The sequence below is a fragment of the Macrobrachium rosenbergii genome, chromosome 8, assembly GCF_040412425.1.
Source record: "Macrobrachium rosenbergii isolate ZJJX-2024 chromosome 8, ASM4041242v1, whole genome shotgun sequence".
Lineage (NCBI taxonomy): Eukaryota > Metazoa > Arthropoda > Malacostraca > Decapoda > Palaemonidae > Macrobrachium > Macrobrachium rosenbergii.
This window is the reverse complement of record NC_089748.1, coordinates 39453814-39476097: the sequence shown is the minus strand read 5'-3', so window position 1 is coordinate 39476097 and position 22284 is coordinate 39453814. Positions and strand designations below refer to the sequence as shown.

At 41.4% G+C, this 22284-nt stretch overlaps 2 protein-coding genes across 4 annotated transcripts in view; one reads left to right on the top strand and one right to left on the bottom strand.

Moving 5' to 3' along the window:
• LOC136840735 (retinol dehydrogenase 13-like) overlaps positions 1 to 21383 on the bottom strand; it is a 256460-nt gene extending 235077 nt beyond the window's left edge. The window contains exon 1 of one of the 3 annotated variants that reach the window (XM_067107556.1): positions 21167 to 21383. The gene's annotated coding sequence lies outside the window, so the exon portion shown is untranslated. The remainder of the gene's footprint in view (positions 1 to 21166) is intronic. The other 2 variants (XM_067107559.1, XM_067107557.1) reach the window with 2 other exon arrangements.
• Positions 622 to 12708, top strand: LOC136840729 (myosin heavy chain, muscle-like). The gene is made up of 22 exons (XM_067107547.1): positions 622 to 824; positions 2170 to 2733; positions 2982 to 3009; positions 3410 to 3512; positions 3639 to 3728; positions 3841 to 4003; positions 4134 to 4237; positions 4365 to 4502; positions 4651 to 4920; positions 5055 to 5225; positions 5357 to 5690; positions 6093 to 6139; positions 6360 to 6447; positions 6732 to 6849; positions 7206 to 7323; positions 7996 to 8469; positions 8595 to 9481; positions 9694 to 9772; positions 9891 to 10136; positions 10254 to 11041; positions 11295 to 11748; positions 11868 to 12708. The coding sequence occupies exons 2-22, from the start codon at positions 2226 to 2228 to the stop codon at positions 12399 to 12401; spliced, it is 5742 nt and encodes a 1913-aa protein (XP_066963648.1). The 5' UTR covers positions 622 to 824; positions 2170 to 2225; the 3' UTR covers positions 12402 to 12708.
• Positions 21384 to 22284: the final 901 nt, after the last annotated feature.

The following is a 22284-nucleotide window of genomic DNA, read 5'->3' as shown; positions in this document are numbered from 1 at the left end:
TATATATATATATATATATATAAATAATATACATACATACATATATATGCTATATACATGTATATATATATGTGTGTATGATGTATGTATACAACACTCTTCTTTTTATTCAGTTATACTGGCACTTGGTTTTTCCTTTTCTTTATACGTTTATCGGAATTTTTACCTCTTCACAATACCCTTGGAGGCCATGCCCCAACTGCCCCATTCCCCAGATTTGTTCATCCAACATCATTTCAAAGTCACATTCAGGTTCGAAATGCAAAGGAATCAATAAACAAGAAATAATCAATATCCAAATCTCAGTGAGGTGCTTTGCTAATTGTGTAAAAAAAAATTATACAACTCCTTCAGGGGGGGGGCGCCCCCTGAAGGTAAAATATTGAAAATGTGCTCTTCTTCTTCTTCTTCTTCTTCTTCTTCTTCTTTGAAGTCCGCAGAAGATTCGGAGGAGCGAGAATAACATCTTCACTTTTGCATGAGGTTCTTCAAAATGTTATGTAGAACCAAAGAGAATATACATATGCCTTCACAGAGAGAGAGAGAGAGAGAGAGAGAGAGAGAGAGAGAGAGAGAGAGAGAGAGAAGAGAGTGCATTGGTCTGCCAAATGTGAAACATCCGAGGCACGGGGACCAGTCCGTCTGCTATTCTTATCTGTTGCAAGCAGCGTTCCCCTGGCAGACCACGCCCACCCCGCCGATCCCCGCCGAGAACCCCACCAGAGCAGGGTATATAAGATACCCAGACACGGCTGCGGCTTCAGGTGTCCTCCGGTGGGTGAAAGGGACGGTGGCGTGATTGTGGTGGTGCTGGGAAGTTCGTTGTAAGTCTTGCCGTCTCTTCTTGAGTTCTCGTGAAAGTGCCCAGTGTGTCTCGTTGTGTGGAATACAGATGGTGTCGTCGAAAGAGATCGGAAAATACGTTCGGAGAATATTCTGATATATTCTTTCAAATAAACACGTAGATGAAAAGACTCCAAATTCAGCTTCTCTTTTCACGAAATAGTTTTCGCAATGTCATTTCATTCATTGGATTTCAGCTAAATAAATCACGATGACGGTGCGGTCAATATTGCGATTGAGGGAGCAACAGATTTGGTCAAAATTTTTTTCCCCCATTTTGTATAATATCCAAATTTACGAGTTTTTTTTTTCTAAATGTACACAATATAGTTATTACCAAGTCATAAAAAAAACTGATGCTGTTACTTGCTTTTCATTTTTAATTTTCAGTTAAATACACTCTAAATCTTGCTTTTTATTTTAAATTTCAGTTAAATACACTCTAATTACAGTGAAGTAAATTTATCAAACCTACACAAAATGTCATCGATCAGGTTGGCTGGTCAAGTAATCTCCGCTTTCAAGCCGACCTACAAGACACACTGAAATAGCGATCGCGGTTTCGTTTACTGTTTTCTACGGACGCACACATACATGCGTGAATGTATGTACGTATGTAGCACGTCTGTATGTTGACGTGAGAACGTGTGTGTAATCATCAAATGAACTGTGTGTGTGCGTTGAGTTGGACGGGGGGGCGTGGGGTCGCTGTGTTGATTTACTACATTTGTGTACAACACGGAAATATCAATATAACTCAGTTTTGTCAAGTAGTCCAATTCATTCTTGAATGTGACGTTAAGAACAGCAATGCTGAGATAAAAATTGGTCAGACAAAAAATTTCTTCTGCTAACCAGTTTTAATATCAGTTCACTTCGTTGATGTCAATTCTGGCCCCAGACCTTTTCTGTAATATAAAAACTGGCAAGTTTTCTCGCCTTGTCAGAGTAGGCATTCTCCATGTCACACCCATTTCTCCCACGTTTTTTCACTCACTGATTCAACTAACCTTACATTTGTGGGGCCAAGACAGTAGAGTACAGTACCAAAGTAGAAGCAGAAAGCCAAAAAAAGTCCTGAAACACCTTGGCAGCCCTATTTTTCGTATTTTTTTTTACATTTTGATACCTTTCTAAAACGATAATTACATTTATGAGGCCAAGACAGTAGAGTACAGTACCAAAGTAGAAGCAGAAAGCTCAAAAAAGTCCTGAAACACCTTGGCAGCCCTATTCTCCATCACCAAAAGCCATTTAGTTTCTCCTCCGTCACTCACCTGCAATCTCTTTCTCATCATCATCTTCTTCTTCTCTCCCACCGACCAGGAAAGTTCCAGAGCCGTGTTTGTGAGTCTGAGCGCTTTTGATCACCCACCACCAACATGCCCGGCCACGTCAAAAAGAGCACTGGTCCCGACCCAGATCCCTCCGAATGGCTCTTCATCTCCAGGGAGATGAAACTCAAGGACATGGCCAAGCCTTACGACGCAAAGAAGTCCTGCTGGGTCCCTCATCCTACCGAAGGCTTCGTTCTGGGTGAGATCCAGGGCACCAAGGGCGACCTCGTCACTGTCCTCGCTGAGGGCGAGACCAAGGACTGGAAGAAGGATCTGGTCGGTCAGGTCAACCCCAACAAATACGAGAAGTGCGAGGACATGTCCAACTTGACCTACTTGAACGATGCCTCTGTCCTGTACAACTTGAAGAATCGTTATCAGGCTCAGCTCATCTACACCTACTCCGGTCTCTTCTGTATCGCCGTCAACCCCTACAAGCGCTTCCCCATCTACACCAACCGTACTGTCAAGATCTACATGGGCAAGAGGCGTAATGAAGTGCCTCCCCACATCTTCGCCATCTCTGACGGTGCCTACATGGACATGTTGCAGGGTAAGAGACACCCCACACTTTCTTGCCTCGACTGTTTATGGAAGCAAAATCAAATCAAATCTTAAGTCATGCTTACACTTCTGGCCAGATACACCCCAACCTAAAGACGGCCTCTTTCGTATTATTACTTTCTCTTAATCGTTGTCCTTTAATGATCAAACAAAAGCAGTGATTCCAAAATAGCTTCAGCTTTTTCCCCAACGTATAATATCGAATCTCTCACAATTTCTTTCTATCTCTTCTTACAGCCGGTGGTAACCAGTCTATGCTGATCACGTAAGTTTAGCAAATGTGCTCCGTTGGAATGTCTTGGTAAATGTACTGTATTCTTTAGCTTCATTTTTGATTCCAAGTCAAAGTAATAACGGGAATCAGCTCTTTTTACCCACTGAATCAGTGTTTCATTTCTACACAATCAAAGGGACGAATTTCCTAAATCATAAAGTGGCAACTAGTAAGTTTTAACTAAATTGTGCCTAAGCTTTTACCGTTCCAAGATTCAAGACAGTGGCATTTTCATCTTAGATTCTATGGCGTAGCTTGTTGTCAGTGTACGTGTCGTCAGTGTACGTTTTGTCGGTGTTTCTTCGTATGAGTGCACATGTGAGTGTGTGTGTGCGTATTACTAAGTGCAGCGTGTCTTGGGTTTGACTCAAAATTCGCCTTCCCAACACAGAGGTGAGTCTGGCGCCGGTAAGACTGAGAACACAAAGAAGGTACTGTCATACTTCGCCAACGTCGGTGCCACTGAGAAGAAGGCCGGCGAAGCTGAGAAGCCGGTAAAGTAGAGGTCTTTCGTTTCTTACTGACTGCTGTGAACAATATGCGTGAGACATACTGGTTCTTCGGCTCCGCTGTATATCCACCCGCCTCCTCTAAAAACAATATTCTTCTTCTCCTAACAGAACTTGGAGGATCAGATCGTCCAGACCAACCCCATTTTGGAACCCTTCGGTAACGCCAAGACTGTCAGGAATGACAACTCCTCCCGATTCGTAAGTGGCAATTACTTAGGTTCCTTGTATTTTCAGCAATTGAAATGGAATTCCCGACATAAAATGACATGTTCTCGGATGCAACTCATCCTTCTCTTTTCCTGAACCTCAGGGTAAGTTCATCCGTATCCACTTCGAGCCCAACGGCAAGCTGTCTGGTGCTGATATTGAGTCCTACCTGCTGGAGAAGGCCCGTGTCATCTCCCAGCAGCCTCTGGAGAGGTCCTACCACATCTTCTACGAGATGATGACCGGCCAGATCGCCGAGATCAAGCGTAAGTACAGTCCCGGTCTCGTCAGTAGTATGACACTGAAGAAAATTAAACACTCGTGGAATAGATGTTTCTGTTTTTTACGAAGCCTCTTTCTATAAGACTACTGTATTTTCGCACATCTCTCCCTTAGCTATGTGCCTCCTCAGCGACGACATCTACGACTACCACTATGTATCTCAGGGCAAGGTCACTGTACCATCCATTGACGACGGCGAGGACATGCAGTTCTGTCACGTAAGTTCTAAAAGCCTTGCATCTTGTCTTGAGAGAATTCGATGCCATATTCTTGTCGATTCCTCGCATATCTTGTTGTGTCGGGTGCTAATTCGTCCCCTACGGGAATTCTCTCTCTCTGTCGCAGGACGCTTTCTTCATTCTCAACTTCACCAAGGAGGAAATCGACAACATTTACAAGATCACCGCCGCTGTCATGCACATGGGTGAAATGAAGTTCAAGCAGAAGGGTCGTGAAGAGCAGGCTGAAGCCGACGGCACTGAGGTATCTTGAACCATCTCTCCCTTCTCATTTGTGATGATAAACATCCCTCCGTGAGACAAAGTCCCTCCCCCCCCCTTGCTTTCCGGCGCGAGCCCTTACCACCGATGCTAACCACACGTTCGTCTTCTTCTTCCTCCTCCTCTCCCAGGTTGGCGAGAAGGTTGCCATTCTTCTCGGTATTGACGTCGATCACTTCTACAACGGTTTGTGCAAGCCCAAGATCAAGGTCGGTAACGAGTTCGTCGCCAAGGGTATGGACGTGAACAAGGTCAACTACTCCGTCGGTGCCCTGGCTAAGGCCCTCTTCGATCGCGTCTTCAGGTTCTTGGTCGACAAGTGTAACAAGACCCTTGAAACCGGCCAGAAGCGTGCCTCCTTCATCGGTGTACTCGATATCGCCGGTTTTGAGATTTTCGACGTGAGCATCTTCCAACTTAGGAGCATTCATTCACGTCTAACAAATGTTATATATCCTGCACTATGAGGTCCTTCTCTCTGTCTAGGCATCTACTCTACTGCAGATTAAATCGTTCTTTTCTACTTTCCACACAGGACAACGGCTTCGAGCAGATTTGCATCAACTTCTGTAATGAGAAACTGCAGCAGTTCTTCAACCATCACATGTTCGTACTGGAACAGGAGGAATACAAGAAGGAAGGTATTGACTGGGTCTTCGTCGATTTCGGTATGGATCTCCAGGCCTGCATTGAGTTGTTCGAAAAGGTAAATTTTCATGTTGAAATCACACAAATAACAGTCACTGCTACAGCCTTTATCATTGAGAGATTCTGAAAGTTACCTGGAAGGCTCTCCAAGCAAATTCACTCCTCTCACGCGGATTTTCCTAATTACAGAAACTTGGTCTCCTCGCCATCCTTGAGGAAGAGTCTATGTTCCCCAAGGCTACTGACAAGACCTTCCAGGAGAAGTTGAACGCCAACCATCTTGGTAAATCTCCTGTGTTCATCAAGCCCAAGCCACCAAAGCCCGGCCAGGTTGAGGGTCACTTCGCCATCGTCCACTACGCTGGTACCGTCACTTACAACTTGACTGGCTGGCTCGAGAAGAACAAGGATCCCCTGAACGACACTGTTGTCGACATCCTGAAGAAGGGCAGCAACACTCTCATTATTGAGATCTTCGCTGACCATCCCGGCCAGTCTGGTGACGCTGGCGGCGGTGGCAAGGGTGGTAGGTATCATGAAAAGAAATATGAACTTGAACACCAATGCAAAGGAAAGCATTACTTACAGCCAGTGATGCATTGTCGATTATAACAGCACAAAGCTATAAATCTGTATAGATGAAATGAACTTGACTAATTCGTTTTCTTTCTTGCTTCCAGAGTATGGCATCAACTTGCTTCCAGTTGCTTCTGAAAAGAAGGCGTATCACCTGCTATAGTCGATGATAATAGCAGATTTCCAAATTCCAAGAAGGATTATATGATTTTTTGCTTTAACAAATTACTGTTTACTTTTTGTATATCGAGATAGAAATGATGAGACAATGAAGCATAACTAGAATATAGGATAATAGGTACGTTTAAGACCGAATCACTTCCTAATGACACTTCCATTTTCTATGCAGGCAAGGGCAAGTCTGGTGGTTTCAAGACCGTATCATCTGGTTACAGGGTAAGGAACAGTACAACGCTACCTTGCAAATACCTAAATAAACGAAACTCTGGTCATCAAAGCGAGTTAGGTTAACACATTTCTGCTATACTCCACGAGAAACAACAAATGTCGTTTTCCCAATGATTTTCCTGGTCTCTCTGTCGATGTGAAGCTTGATTGAATACGGTCTAAATTACGCTGGAAAATTCTAATTATTGTCCTCTTTCTCCCTCTTCAGGATCAGCTGAACAACTTGATGAGGACCTTGAACGCCACCCACCCCCACTTCATCCGATGCATTGTACCTAATGAGACCAAGACTCCTGGTTAGTATATATTTTCCAACATGAAGAATTTCCTATGAGAATAAATAAACTATATACATGTACATGTGATCATACCCTCCCAGCCATCTCTCTCTCTCTCTCTCTCTCTCTCTCTCTCTCTCTCTCTCTCTCTCTCTCTCTCTCTCTCTCTGCTGAAAACCAAGCACTGTATACAAACTGTAATCTTCTCTATTGCAACAGACTGTACGGTACACCCACAGAAAGGTACTCTCTCTCTCTCTCTCTCTCTCTCTCTCTCACTCGATCGTCTTTCTTCGTTACAGGCAAGGTCGAGGCTGGCTTGATTATGCATCAGCTGACTTGTAACGGTGTACTTGAAGGTATCCGTATTTGCCGAAAGGGCTTCCCCAACAGGATGATGTACAACGACTTCAAGCACCGGTGAGTTGAACAATCCTCTTTTCGGTTCATAACGGTGCTCAGACGAGCATTTTAGTATTCCCGCATAAGAACAACACTTGGGAATCAGTAAACCACATTTGAACGAGATCTATATCAACACGATAAAGAACGTGAAACAATATGAGCACTGTAAAACTAGGTTTTTGAAAACTTCATGAGGTCTGATAAGTCGGTGCACTTCTGATCACTGGTCACTACTCTCGAAGAGGAAGTTAGGGTTAAGACATTTCATTCAGCCCAAGTAGTTTTCAGAGACATAAGCAAAAGGAAGAGCTGTGCTATTCTTGAACAGACTCGAGTTCATCCCCCCCCATAATCAATGTTCCTTTCACCAGTTACAAGATCGTGGCTTCTGTTGAGATGTCCCAGTCCAAGAATGACAAGCTGGCTGCCGAGGCTTGCTTCCAGAAGGCCGGTCTTGACAAGGAGACCTACCGTACTGGCAACACTAAGGTCTTTGAAAGAAATATCAAAGAATGCTCCCCTCACCTCCCAACGAGTTCGATTTGCAGCCGACCCCTTCTTCTTCCCCCGCCCCCGCCCCACAACCCTGATTCCCTTCTGCAGTCTCTACTCACGAATAGCCTTTGCCTGAAAAGGCAAGGCCTCCTTTCGAAAATCCACTTGCATCCCCCCCCCTAGTTTCTCTCCTTCGTTTGGAAATAGGCGGATATCTCCGTGACACTCTCAACACCTTTCGATCGAATCCCCTTAGCCCTTTTTGCACTTTTTGTAGATAGCGCATGGAAACGTAAAATATTATCACCACATCGTAAGCCCTGTAAACTGACCAAGTAAAATAACCTCTTCAGAAGTACTTGCTTGATGAACCCCACCACCTCCCCCGAAACTTGGATTTTACCCTTGAATTATCTTAACAAATGCCATACAGATTTCGTCGGTTTTCTTAATTGCATTTGAATGTATGTTTCGGCCTTTGCTCTCGCCCGTCTCATTTTTTTTTTTTTTGTACCAAGTTACGAAGACTGAAAAAAAATAACCTATCTTTTTCAATCTTTGATATCATAATGAAATGAACTTAGACTATTCTGAGCCTTTTCACGGAACTCCCACGTCTAAAGGCCGCGTTCATAACATCTTGCTAACCGCTGTCTCCGAACACAGGTGTTCTTCCGCGCCGGTATCTTGGGTCAGCTTGAGGAGGTCCGTGACAACCGCATTGGTCTCCTCATGACTTGGCTGCAGTCCTGGTGCCGTGGCTGGCTCAGCCGTAGGTCCTACAAGAAGCTGCAGGATCAGCGTGTCTCCCTGATCGTCGTTCAGCGCAACATCAGGAAGTACCAGAACATGAAGAGCTGGCCTTGGTACGGATTCTGGAATGCCCTGAAGCCAAGGCTCAACGTCAGCCGTGTCCAGGATCAGCTTGACGGCCTCGAGAAGAAGGCTGAAGAGGCTGAGGCTGCTCTCGAGAAGGCTCTTGTCAAGCGCAAGGAACTCGAAGATGCCCACGCCATCGTTCAGGAGGAGAGGAATGCCCTCTTCGAAACTGTCGAGTCCAGCAAGGGTGGTGTCAGCGAGATGTTTGAGAAGCAGGCTAAGGTCCAGGCTCTGAAGGCTGAAGTCGAGTCCCAACTGGCTGTAAGTAATCGATCTGACACATTTTTATTATCAGGATGTTCTTTGAGAAAGTACTCTTGGGAACTTATTCATTCTTAAGGCATACTGATGAACATAATATTACACTGAATCTCTTCTCTCTGTAGGAAGTCCAGATGCGCCTCGCCAACGAGCAGGAAGCTCGCAACCAACTTACCCAGGGTAAGAAGAAGGCTGAGCAGGAGATTGGCGGCCTCAAGAAGGATCTCGAGGATCTTGACCTTGCCATCCAGAAGGCCGAGGAGGACAAGGCTACCAAGGATCAACAGATCCAGACCCTCAACGAGGAGATCGCTCACCAGGAGGAGCTCATCAGCAAGGTTAACAAGGAAAAGAAGCACCTTCAGGAGTGCAACCAGAAGACCGCTGAGGACGTCCAGGGTGTTGAGGATAAGTGCAACCACCTCAACAAGCTGAAGTCCAAGCTTGAGGGACAGCTCGACGAGCTCGAGGACTCCCTTGAGCGCGAGAAGAAACTCCGCGCCGAAGTTGAGAAATCCAAGAGGAAGGTTGAGGGCGACCTGAAGCTCACTCAGGAAGCAGTCGCTGACCTCGAGCGCAACCTGAAGGAACTGGAGAACACCCTTCAGCGCAAGGACAAGGAAGTTTCCTCCCTCGGCAGCAAGTACGACGACGAGCAGATCCTCATCCACAAGGGCAACAAGCAGATCAAGGAGCTGCAGGCCCGCATTGAGGAGCTCGACGTTGAGGTTGAGCACGAGCGCCAGGCCCGCGCCAAGGCTGAGAAGGCCAAGGCTGCCTTGGCTCGCGATCTCTCCGACCTCGGTGACCGCCTGGACGAGGCTGGTGGCGCCACTGCCGCTCAGATCGAAATCAACAAGAAGCGCGAAGGTGAACTCGCTAAGCTTCGTCGTGATCTTGAGGAATCCAACATTCAGCACGAGTCTGCCCTCTCCATGCTCCGCAAGAAGCACAACGATGCTGTTGCTGAGCTGTCCGAGAACATTGATCATCTTAACAAGATGAAGGCCAGGTAATTTTCATACGTACAGTCCGAAAGTGTGTGAAATAACCGCATTTAGGGATGGATTGTATAGGGATATCAGTCGCAAAAGATCATCAGTTATAATATTTTCCGTGCAAAATAAAATTAAGTAATTAACACATCTCTCCTCAGCGGCGTGACTGTAAAATAGTACTTTCCATTAAAATGAATGCATAAATAAAACACTTTCTTTTTTACAGGGCTGAGAAGGACAAGGACGCCATGAAGCGTGATGCTGATGATGCCAAGGCTACCATGGACGCTCTTGCCCGCGACAAGGTAAGTCTTAAAGATGAAGCACAACTTCACGTTACGGCATCACAAAAATATAAGCATTTCATTTGGGGAAAAGGCATCGTAAACTTGACTCAAAATTTTCTCCCTTTTCTGTGACTAGGCCGCTGCTGAGAAGACCACCAAGCAGCTCCAGCACCAGCTCGGCGAGACCCACGCTAAGCTTGATGAGTCTAACCGCACCCTCAGCGACTTCGACGCCACCAAGAAGAAGCTGGCTGTTGAGAATGCTGACCTCATCCGCCAGCTCGAGGAGGCCGAGTCCAACCTTGCCCAGCTTTCCAAGTTGAAGCTTTCCCTCACCAACCAGCTCGAAGACAGCAGGAAGCTCGCTGATGATGAGAGCAGGGTAAGGTCTTAGGGTAATGTTGAATCTTTCTTTAGATTAAGGCAGATGTAAAAATGAGGTTCTTTTCTTATCCGCGCTGTCAAAAACCACCAACTAACGACCAACTCCATTCTCCAGGGCCGTGCCACCATCCTTGGCAAGTACCGCAATCTGGAGCATGACATTGCTGCCCTCCGCGAGTCTCTCGATGAGGAAGCCGAGGCCAAGGCCGACGTTCAGCGCATGCTTTCCAAGGCCAACGCCGAGGCCCAGATGTGGCGCGCCAAGTACGAGTCTGAGGGACTTGCCCGCGCTGAGGAAATCGAGGCTGCCCGCATGAAGCTCGCCGCCCGCCTTGACGAAGCCGAGGCTCAGATTGAGCAGCTCAACATCAAGAACATGAACCTTGAGAAGACCAAGGCTCGTGTCAGTGCCGAGCTCGAGGACGTCCAGGTTGCCGTCGAGCGCGCCAACACTCTTGCTGCTGCCGCTGAGAAGAAGCAGAAGAACTTCGACAGGATCATTGGTGAATGGAAGATGAAGGTTGATGATCTTGCTGCTGAACTCGACGCTTCCCAGAAGGAATGCCGCAACTACTCCACCGAACACTTCCGCCTTAAGGCTGCCTACGAGGAGAACATTGAGCAGCTCGACTCCGTCCGCCGTGAGAACAAGAACCTCGCTGATGAGATCAAGGATCTCATGGACCAGATCGGTGAGGGTGGCCGCTCATACCATGAAGTTCAGAAGAACGCCAAGCGCCTTGAGATCGAGAAGGAAGAGCTCCAGGCTGCTCTTGAGGAGGCTGAGGCCGCTCTTGAACAGGAAGAGAACAAGCTCCTCCGTGGCCAGCTCGAGCTTAGCCAGGTCAGGCAGGAAATCGACAGGCGTATTCAGGAGAAGGAAGAGGAGTTCGAAAACACCCGGTAAGTTGAATTTTCACCGTTCTGTCACTTGCCTTAGCTAAAATGATTACAGTAATCTTGAAATGTGCCGTATCTCACATAAGACGTGAGAGAGAGAGAGAGAGAGAGAGAGAGAGAGAGAGAGAGAGAGAGAGAGAGAGAGAATAAAATATTTTTCATTTCATTAAGAGCTAATAGGATGAGACAAAATTAACAGCCATCCAACTTCAGAAACCAATTACATCACTTACCTGTGTACTTTTCACCTTTGCAGCAAGTGCCACCAGCGTGCTCTTGACTCCATGCAGGCTTCCCTCGAAGCTGAGGCCAAGGGCAAGGCTGAGGCTCTCCGCGTCAAGAAGAAGCTCGAGTCTGACATCAACGAGCTCGAGATCGCCCTTGATCATTCCAATAAGGCCAACTCCGACCTCCAGAAGCACATCAAGAAGATCAACAATGACATCAAGGACATGGGCTCCCGCATCGAAGAGGCCCAGCGCCTTGCCTCCGAATACCGCGAGCAGTACGGCATCTCCGAGCGCCGCGCCAACGCCCTCCACGGCGAACTGGAAGAGTCTCGCACTCTCCTCGAACAGTCCGACCGCGGCCGTCGCCAGGCTGAGACCGAGCTCGCTGAGGCCCACGATTCCATCAACAACCTCACCACCCAGAATGCCAACCTCACGGTCACCAAGAGAAAGCTGGAATGCGAGATGCAGACCCTCCAGGTAAGGAGCTTCTCGACCTTACAAACTTCCATGTTTCTTGCTTATTGATATAAGACCGGCAAGAAGAAATATGATTGTGTAACACTCACGTGATACTCATTTTTCTCTCCTTCCAACAGGCTGATCTTGACGAGATGCTGAACGAAGCCAAGAACTCCGAGGAGAAGGCCAAGAAGGCCATGGTCGACGCCGCCCGCCTCGCTGACGAGCTCCGCGCCGAGCAGGAACACGCCCAGACCCAGGAGAAGATGCGCAAGGGCTTGGAAGTCACCGTCAAGGAGCTCCAGGTCCGCCTCGAGGAGAACGAGAGCAACGCCCAGAAGACTGGCAAGAAGGCCATCTCCAAACTCGAAGCCCGCATCTCCGAGCTCGAGGCCCAGCTTGACGACGAGTCCCGCCGCCATTCTGATGCCCAGAAGAACCTCAGGAAGTGCGAGAGGCGCATCAAGGAGTTGACCTTCCAGTTCGATGAGGACAAGAAGAACCACGAGAAGATGCAGGACCTCGTCGAGAAGCTCCAGCAGAAGATCAAGACCTACAAGCGCCAGATCGAGGAGGCTGAGGAAATCGCCGCCCTCAACTTGGCCAAATTCCGCAAGGCACAGCAGGAGCTGGAGGAAACCGAGGGTAGAATTATCATCAAGGCTCTCTAAATTCGAATCAAAATCTACATATTCGAGCTAGGATGACGACGCCCTAAATATAGTTATATATATTTTCAGATTCTTCACAATATTCCACGAACGGAACTCTAATTGATACGTTATATATCTTTTGCAAACTCGTATGCTCACGTCTTCGGATTACGTTGGTGATTGCATCATCCAATAGTTTTATATGAAAGTCGGATATACCGAACTTGCATGGTCATGAAAACTGTAGCTTCGTTATAAAGAGTTCCTGAAAGCAACCATGTAATGCGTAGGTGAAATATGCTACAAATAAACAAATCTTTCTAGATTTCAGCATTTTCTTTCATTGCCATACATCCTGCCATGATGGTATCAACCTCTGAAGGATAGACAGAAACTAGAACGCTATCGTTCTATTCTCTGAGCCCAACAAAACGGAAGTCTCTCATTTGCGAACGATAATAATTCCCTGAAAATCAAGTGAATCTCAGGAGAAATTGACGATCAGCAAAGAATATAGTTCATCTTCCTCCAGTAAACTCAATAGTCCAGTCTATTTGCAATACATACATACATACATACATAGATACATACATATATATATATATAGAGTTATATAGTTATTATATATATATATATATATATATATATATATATATATATATATATATATATATATCTATATGTATATCTTCTTTTCCCTCATGGAAAGAGAGAGAAAACTGAAATATCTGTTTCCTCGCCACTACATATTTCGCCAAGCGACTGACAAAGATTATCAGTCCACGAAGATGAAATAATTGCTCTACCAACAAACATAATCTGGAGGAAACGAGACAACGCAAGCAAACAATCGTGCAAGAAAATCTGCATGCGAACAGAATTATCATTCAAGGTTCTAAACAGTAATTCTTCACTGGTTACTCAGAACAATAACAAGGAAGATGATGTCGGTCAATGTTATCCACTGGGGCAACTTGATCAACGGAAAAATTGCAAAGACAATATAACGTCTAGTAACACACGTAATGCTAATACTAGCCCCACATACTAATTGTCCTAACTAGCCAGGCCGAGTATTTGAGACCATAATAAGCCTGGTTACACCCTGTTTTTCATAGTTGTTATGGAATGGAATGGAATACAAAATTTAGGTCAAAAACCAAACTGAGACCTATGAGGTCATTCAGTGCTGAAAGGGAAATTGAGAGTAGAAAAGTTTGAAAGGAGTAAGAGGGGGAAAACCTCACAGTTGCACTATGAAACAATTGTTAGGAGAGGGTTGAAGATAGTAAGATGGAATTAAGAGAATATGAACGGAAGGTTCCAAAGCAATGAAAGAGGTTATACAGCTAGGAGCCGAAGGGAAGTTGCAAAGAACCTCAAGTAATGCCTACAGATGTCACTACCTGCCTAGAAGACATAGCTACAACAAGCTCCTTAACAACGTCAACCTGTTCACATCCTGATTAAAAGCTTTCAGAAATACACTTCACTACGAATGCCTGTATACAGAGGCAGTAAGATATTCTTATGCCATTAATGACTTCACGATACTTTTCTATGACATTTCAGTATTATGAAACGGTTTGTAAGTGCAGATATGAATTGAATTGAATATAGAATTTAGGCCATAGGCCAAGCACTGAAACCTATAGAGGTCAATCAAGGCTGAAACGGAAATTGACAGTAAAAGATTTGAAAGGTGTAAACAGGAGGAAACCCTCGCAGTTGCACTATAAATCAATTGTTAGGAGAGGGTGGAAAGTAAGATGGAAGAAAGAGAATGTGAAAGGAGCTACAGTAAAAGGAACGAAAAGGGAGCATTATTCCCTTCACTATTATTTTTATTTTCCTGGAGGGCTTCAACATACACCGCCACTGCACAAATACACTCTTTTAAAAAGATACTTGTAACCTATCGTCCCAGCTTTGAGGAAAAAGGAGTACCCCATTTTTTTTTTAAGTGTTTGATCTTTCCAGCCAAAGTGACCCACTTGTGGATACTCTGTAACATATCAAAACTTCAGATATCTGTGTTATCACATTTTCAAAATATGAGCTAATCAGCAGCTCTCAATAATATCAAAATCTTTGAAGCTCATTTTCTCAGAGTAGGGAAAATGTCTTACGCCAATTCGTCAAACTAGGAACGCATCATGCAGCTAGGAACCAAAGGGACGCTGCAAAAACGTTAAGTAATGCCTACAGTGTACCGCATGAGTTGCACTATCGACACTACCTCCCTACAGGGTATACAATCTGATTAAAAACGATAGAGCAACACAAGTAGATCACCCGGGCGTGATAAACTCTACGGCATTAGCTCTCCACATTTCATTACTACCTTTCCAAACTATTGATGAATGAGCTTAAAGATGACTTCATGCACTGAGTATCTGTTTTTTATGCAATTAGAACTGGAACATAAAATTTAGGCCAAAGGCCAAGCGCTGGGACCTATGAGGTCATTCAACGCTAAATTGGAAATTGACAGTAAGGTGGTCTGAAAAGTGTAGCAGGATGAAAATCTCGCAGTTGCACTATGAAACAATTGTTAGTTTTTCAGATCTGAGGGCGGACAGAAAAAGTGCGGATAGAAAAAAGTGCAGACAGAAAAAACTGCGGACAGAAAAAAAGTGCCAACAGAATAAAGCGCGGACGTACAGACAATGCCGGCACAATAGTTTTCCTTTACAGAAAACTAAAAAAAAATCATAATGCAAATACTAGGAATTTAATTAACTAATGCAGAAAGCTATGTTTTGATTCACTTACTTTTGGCTCATTTTCCGAGTTTAAGTCCTTTTTATACAAGAGTTACTCTCCGCCATGAGAAATATACGAGAGGATTTCTCATGATTTGTTCATGAATCGGAAATGAACTGATAGGTTTTGAAAAAGGTAACATTTGTCTGCTCGGACGCGGAAGTATGTATACGCTTTTTGTATTGTAAATATCGCCTTTTAACTTGGTGGCGTAAGATTGTTCTTATACATACATATAATATGTATATATATATATATTACATATATATAGATAATATATATATTTATATATATATATATATATATATATATAATTATATATATATATATATATATATATATATATATATATTTATACATATATGTACATATAATATATATATATATATATGTACATACTGTATATATATATATATATATATATATATATATTACATATACATACATAAATACAGTACATATATAATATATATATTATATATATATATATATATATATATATATGTATACTGTATATACATATATACACACACAATACAGACATACATAAATACATATATATATATATATATATATATATATATATATATATATATATAGAGAGATATAGAGAGAGAGAGAGAGAGAGAGAGAGAGAGAGAGAGAGAGAGAGAGAACTGGAAAAAATTAATATATAAATCATTTACAGCTTCCCGCATAGTAATTTCATGATGAACAAAAAATAGATTTTTTCTGATCTTATCAAAACACACTGAGAAAGATAATACAATTTTTATATCGCTCGCTGAAATGAACAGAAGAGAATATAAGATTCAGGCCAAAGGACAAGCACTGGGATCTATGAGGTCATTCAGCGCTGAAACGGAAATTAACAGTAAAAAGGACTGAAAGGTGTAACACGGGGAAAACCTCGCAGTTTCGCTATGAAATCATTGTTAAGAGAGGGTGGAGAGGAAGATTGTAGAAAGCAAGTAACGCATGAGGTGGCGACTGCCTCACTCATCTACAGGGCACTGGAAAGAAAGGGCAAGCGGAATTAATGACTCGACAAAAATAACGGGTTTTTAGGAGATGCAAAAACTTACGGATCTTCACTCCGTATCTGACAATATTCCACCCTTAGGATTTCAAAAGATTCTTTCGAACTGCTTTAAAAAAGTTGAAAGAAAAAATAACCCGTAGAGTATAAGTTGTCTCAAAATACGAAAACCAGTGACACTTTTTCAACTTAGAGAGCGATTTTTTAGCTTTTAACTGAAAGAAAGATTTTGTTTTTTTTTTCCAAAAGTTATGGACTTTTGTAATTATACTATAAAGAATAGTATACTTATGTAGTATTCATGTGTATATATATGTATATATACATATATATATAAATATATGAGTAAATATATATATAAATATATATATATACATATACATATATATACACATGTATACTACATATATATAGTATACTTTTTATATATTAATAGTATAATATACAAATATAACTCTTGGAATACAAAATAAGTATATTTTCCTTTTCAGTATATATGGGAAATATATATATATACAAAACAGAATCTTTATATCAGTTGCACACACACACACACACATATACTGCACACACACACACACACATGTATACACACACACACACACACATATATATATATATATATATATATATACTATATATATTATATACAGTATATATATATATGTATGCATGTATATGTATATGTATATGTATATACATACATAACATAAATTAAAAAAAGAAAAAAAAACAATAAAGATCAGTTTTGCTAACACAATAATTATGTATAAAATGTTTTCTTCAGTCTAAGTGGCTATCAACGTCACTACAAGACCTGGCTACATTCTGCTCAAAATCAGGGCCCTATTCACCAGGTGAAATCAGATTATCTGACCAGAGAGAGTGACGGAGGTCGATCTAGTTGGGACACATCAGTGGTTCTTAACCTTTTTCAATGTATGCACCCCTTTCAAATCAGCAGTCAGTTCTCGCACCCCCTGAATTGCAGAAATAAAAAAGAACCTCACCCCTTTCAAATCAGCAGTCAGTTCTTGTACCCCCTGAATTGCAGAATTTATAATAATAATTAAAATAATAATAATAATAATAATAATGATAATAATAATAATAATAATAATAATAAGAATAATAATAATAATAATTTTTTTTATTTGATATTATTTTAATTATCTATTTTTGCGTAAAATTACATGCGTATATAAAAATATATTTTGCTTTAACTATTCATAGGCATCCTCGCACCATTTAGTTCAGCAGAACTCCTCTAGGTGCGGCACTGGTTGGTACCACTGGTGGAAACATCAAACTTCCTACGGGAGAAACATCTCATGTTTTGGAATCCGCAACTCACTAAAAGAAAACTGTTCAGGAGTGACTTCCCTACTACCACAGAGTACATCTGTGATGCACAAAAACTAATTTAAAAATACTCATGGTAGCGTGAGTCTTGAAGTGAAAAAAAATCCGCAGTTATGTATGGGTAAATATATCTAAAAAATATTACTACAGAGAGCTCTCTGCAGAGATTTATTTTGAAGTATATGTACCCATGTATAACTGTGGGTTTGTTCCCACAAAAATTGATAATCATTTTCAAGCATGAGGACCAGTTTTGAAAAATAGTCTAACTTCATTGTTGTTTTACTCAGTAATTTCGAAAAGATGTGAGGAGACAGCATGTCGTGTAACTTTCGAAATACCTTACACAATCACGCTGCAAATGGATTGTGCACAGTTATTCAGGTACTTCTACGTTTAAGTAGCCCTTGGTACCAAAGATTAGATTAGGTTAGGTTAGGTTGCATCCCTGTAAGTGGCCTTGTCACATATCTGTGTTTTATGTGTTTGTTACTGATACTGTTTAGGCCATACACATGAACCATATATCTTTTACTACAAACATGATATGAGCATTTCATTTTAACCCTTTTTCGCTTGTGCAATTTAGCTGTATTTGGCTTCCTAAGTAGGTTCCTCATGAATGATATAAATATAATATATATATATATATATATATATATATATATATATATATATATATATATATATATATATATATATATTGTATATATATATATATATATGTATATATATATATATATAGATATATATATTATATTTATATATATATATATTATATATTATATATATATATGTATATATATATATATATATATATATATATATATATTGTATGTATATATATATTATACATTTATACATATATATATATATATATATATATATAATATATATATATATGTATGTGTATGCATGTATATGTATAAATTACATATATATATTTATATACATATATACATACATACATACATATATAAACATACTGTATATATATGCATATTTACTTATGTATATATGTGTGTGTATTATATATATATATATATATATATATATATAAAATGTCTAAAAATCAACAAAAGACAGCAAATATCACAAACATACACAAAAGACATCAACAACAACAACAAAAAACATAAACAAATGGTGGTAATAAATCTTCCAACGTGTGGCTGGTGGGAACCAGGCCGCGGTAGTCGTGTTCAGTTTTACCTCAGCGTTTATATCCCTGACAGTGGCTTCTTGAACTCTTTTAAAAGTTCCCCACAAAACTCATAGAAAACTAAGGAAAAATCTCATAGAAAATGAAATGCTATGGTGATGCTAAACTATTACAAACACACTTATGGTGTACATGACGCAGTACGCAAGAGACACTTCGATAAATTTACCGAACTAATGAGAAATTTACCGTCTTCTGTCTATAATTTTACTTCATCCCCGAGGAGGCTGGCACTAAACACGGCGTCCCGCGGAGCTTCCACCGTGCTTAGTACCAGCCACCAAAGACAAATTCATTATCTCGGTGTTTTCTCAGATTCAACTGTACTGCATTATATATACCCTTATATACTCTGTTCTATATTAAGCTAAAAATTATATCAATAAAGGAGAATTTCTTGCTCCCGTCTCCTTTGCAGTTACCAACGGAGCATCTATAGGCCTACAGTTCAGTACCTAAAAAGATACTTGAGATGGGATCCGATCTCTTTTTAACGGTCGTACGGGCGTAGGACATTTCTGCTCTGTCTACATAATCTAAATGGCCTCATGAACTCTCTTGATCTGTGTCGAATGTCATAAGAAAACGTATAAATGTCATGTATATTGTGGAACGGAATAAAGAATTCAGCGCTGGAAAGGAAATTGAGAGTAAAAGGCTTGAAAGCTGTAACAGGAGAAAAACCTCAAAGCAGTTGCACTATGAAATAATTGTTAGGAGAGAGTTGACAGCACGGTGGAAAAAAGATAATATGAAAGGAGGTACAGTGGAAAGGAATGAAAGGGGTCTCAGCTAGGGGCCAAAAGGACGCTGCAGAGAACCTGAAGTAATGCCTACAGTGCACCGCGTGAGGTGCCGGTGGTCTGGTTCTCATATCCGTTCATCAGTTGCCTTTGGCTTTACCTAGTCTCAGTAATTTTGTTTAATGGTTAAGCTGAACTGCTCGTGTTAGATTGTCAATTCCTTTTCATGATGATTGGTCTAGTATTCAAGCCATTGGACTGCCAAGGAGGTTACCCTCTATTGTCAGTGTTAGCCAATGTTTGGGTCGTGGTTTTCAGACTAAACTGTTACCTGGTAATGTACATTTTAATTTAACATCGAATACCTTTGTCGATGTTATATTTGCAGTCGTATCTGATGAATTTGATGTCGATCACCTTTTAGTAAATTTCAAATCTTCGCATCCCACTAAAAACTCAGGGCCCTCATGAGGTGCACTGTAGGCATTACTTAAGGTTCTTTGCAGCATTACTTCGAGCCCTAGCTGTAACCGCTTTCGTTCCTCTTCCTGTACCTCTTTTCATATTCTCTTTCTTCCATCTTTCTTTCCACCCTCTCCTAGCAACTGATTCATAGTGCAACTGCTTTGCGGTTTTCCTCCTGTTACACCTTTCATACCTTTTACTGGCAATTTCCGTTTCAGCGCTGAATGATCTCATAGGTCCCAGTGCCTGGCCTTTGACCTAAATTCTATGTTCAATTAAATTCTATAAACTCAGGGTCGTAGAGTTTTGGGTTTCAGTTATTCCCAGGGTATAATGACTGGAATATCAAATGCTTTTAGCGACATACTATATTGCATCATATCACATATGAAATGTATTCGTACCCACTTCTTTATATAAGAAAATAATGAGAAAAAATATATATATCAATTTGCACTTGACAACAGAACTTTAACTCAAGCCATTATCAAAATTGCAACTGAAAGCTTACACAAATAACAAAGGCATAAGTCTACGAAGCAATTCGTCCCAATTGAAGAATATAAATATAACTATTAGTTCCTTCTTTTTTCCGACTATCTATAAAAAAAATAAATGCGGCCACAAACAACATGGATATAAACTGTGTACTGTATACTACTACAATCTTGAAAGACAGAAACTATCGTTAGCCTAATGGTACCTAGCCGTCTACAGCCTAGACCTAGACTTAGCAGGCGAATTCCATCTAAACACTTTCTGTAGACTTTTGCTAAGGAAATGTCTTTGTGACTATAAAATCCCTGAGCCATCAACTGTTGCTTGCTCTGCAAAAAAGCTGCAAAAGTTGCAAAAAGCATAAATTACTATTCGGTTGAGGCTAGTACTAGGCCTATTGCGTGAATGGTAGAGGAAAAAGGCCCAATATTAATATGAACTTCAACTAGTTCTACCATCAGTTATCTGGTTATATACCATGACGATCCACGTATCCCGACGGCTTCCTAAGTCTATATTGACGACATGATTGATGTTTTCGTGGAAAAATGGCTGCCTGCAGGGGCCTTCCGAAAAATTGCCTAAAATAAAGTGGGCTCACACTGCGTCGAGCTATATATAAGTGATAAAGATTATATCCGCCTGTTCAGTTACATAAGCTCATCAAAATGGAATACCAGTAACTCACCGATAAAATAGGAGACGAAAGTCGATGCAGCAGGTCTACCGTAGCACTACGGAGCTAATCGACGGTAATTTTTACTGCTAAATACATCAGCCAGTCAGATGTACGTCGACGTCGTCACTCACATTTAAAAGAGCTGGAAATTGCTGTCTGAAATCGAAATATATCTTACACTCAGTGACCACAACTCACTGTCCTGTCCAGGTTCAGGAACTTCAGGTATTAAGGTAAAAGTTTCATGGACGTGAGGCTTTTCCTATGTAACCGCCCCTCCACTGTTCGTGTAGTGCTATTCTGTTTTTGGCAATTACCTTCTTTTATGTGCATAATATTTATTTTTACTTCTCAGTACTTTTACTGAGTAAGAGTTTCTCAGTGCCACAGCTCTGGTGGATTTGAATGTGCGAAGCGTATTGTTCTTAGGCGTGTGAATGTATTTGGGAATCGTCTTGCCAATAGAGGAGTTAAGGTTTAAGTCAGAGCCAGAGCATTTTTAGCTCCTGTTTCCAAAGGGAATGCTATATTGAACAACTTCCAAGGGCAGCTTAGTCCTAAATTTGCAAAACATTCAAATGAGCAGCAAACTATCAAATTTAAGTAGTCGTTGATTGTTATTATTAGGCCTATAGCGGTATTGCTTCTCAAATTCTAACTTTGTATATTTATTCTGTAACAGCGGATACCTTTTTGAAGTTGAAGGTGAAAGAAACCATTCCAACTTTAAACTACGGCGGTAAAATATCATCAGCCTCTATGCATCCTTGTTTTATTGTTTCATTCAGTTACTACAATTAGTACGAACTGGATTCTAAGAGCAAGGTTATACAGACATGCTTTAGGCTATACTCCTGTGTATACTATTTATAACACTGATGACGGAGTGGTGTGCCACTCTGATCTCTTGTGATATTTTCAGGCTTTATTAATATTACCGTACTCTATAGGCAATTTATGTCATTGTTTGTTTGAGGTAACTCAAGATAGTGTTCACCTTTTGCTGTTTAATAGTTCTTTTAGTACGAGGTTGCTATTCCTATGTCCTCTTCAACCTCGTTTTCAACTCACCACAGTTGGCCACCTACGAGTTGCATAATTCACTGCTAAGGTCACTATAGGCCTAG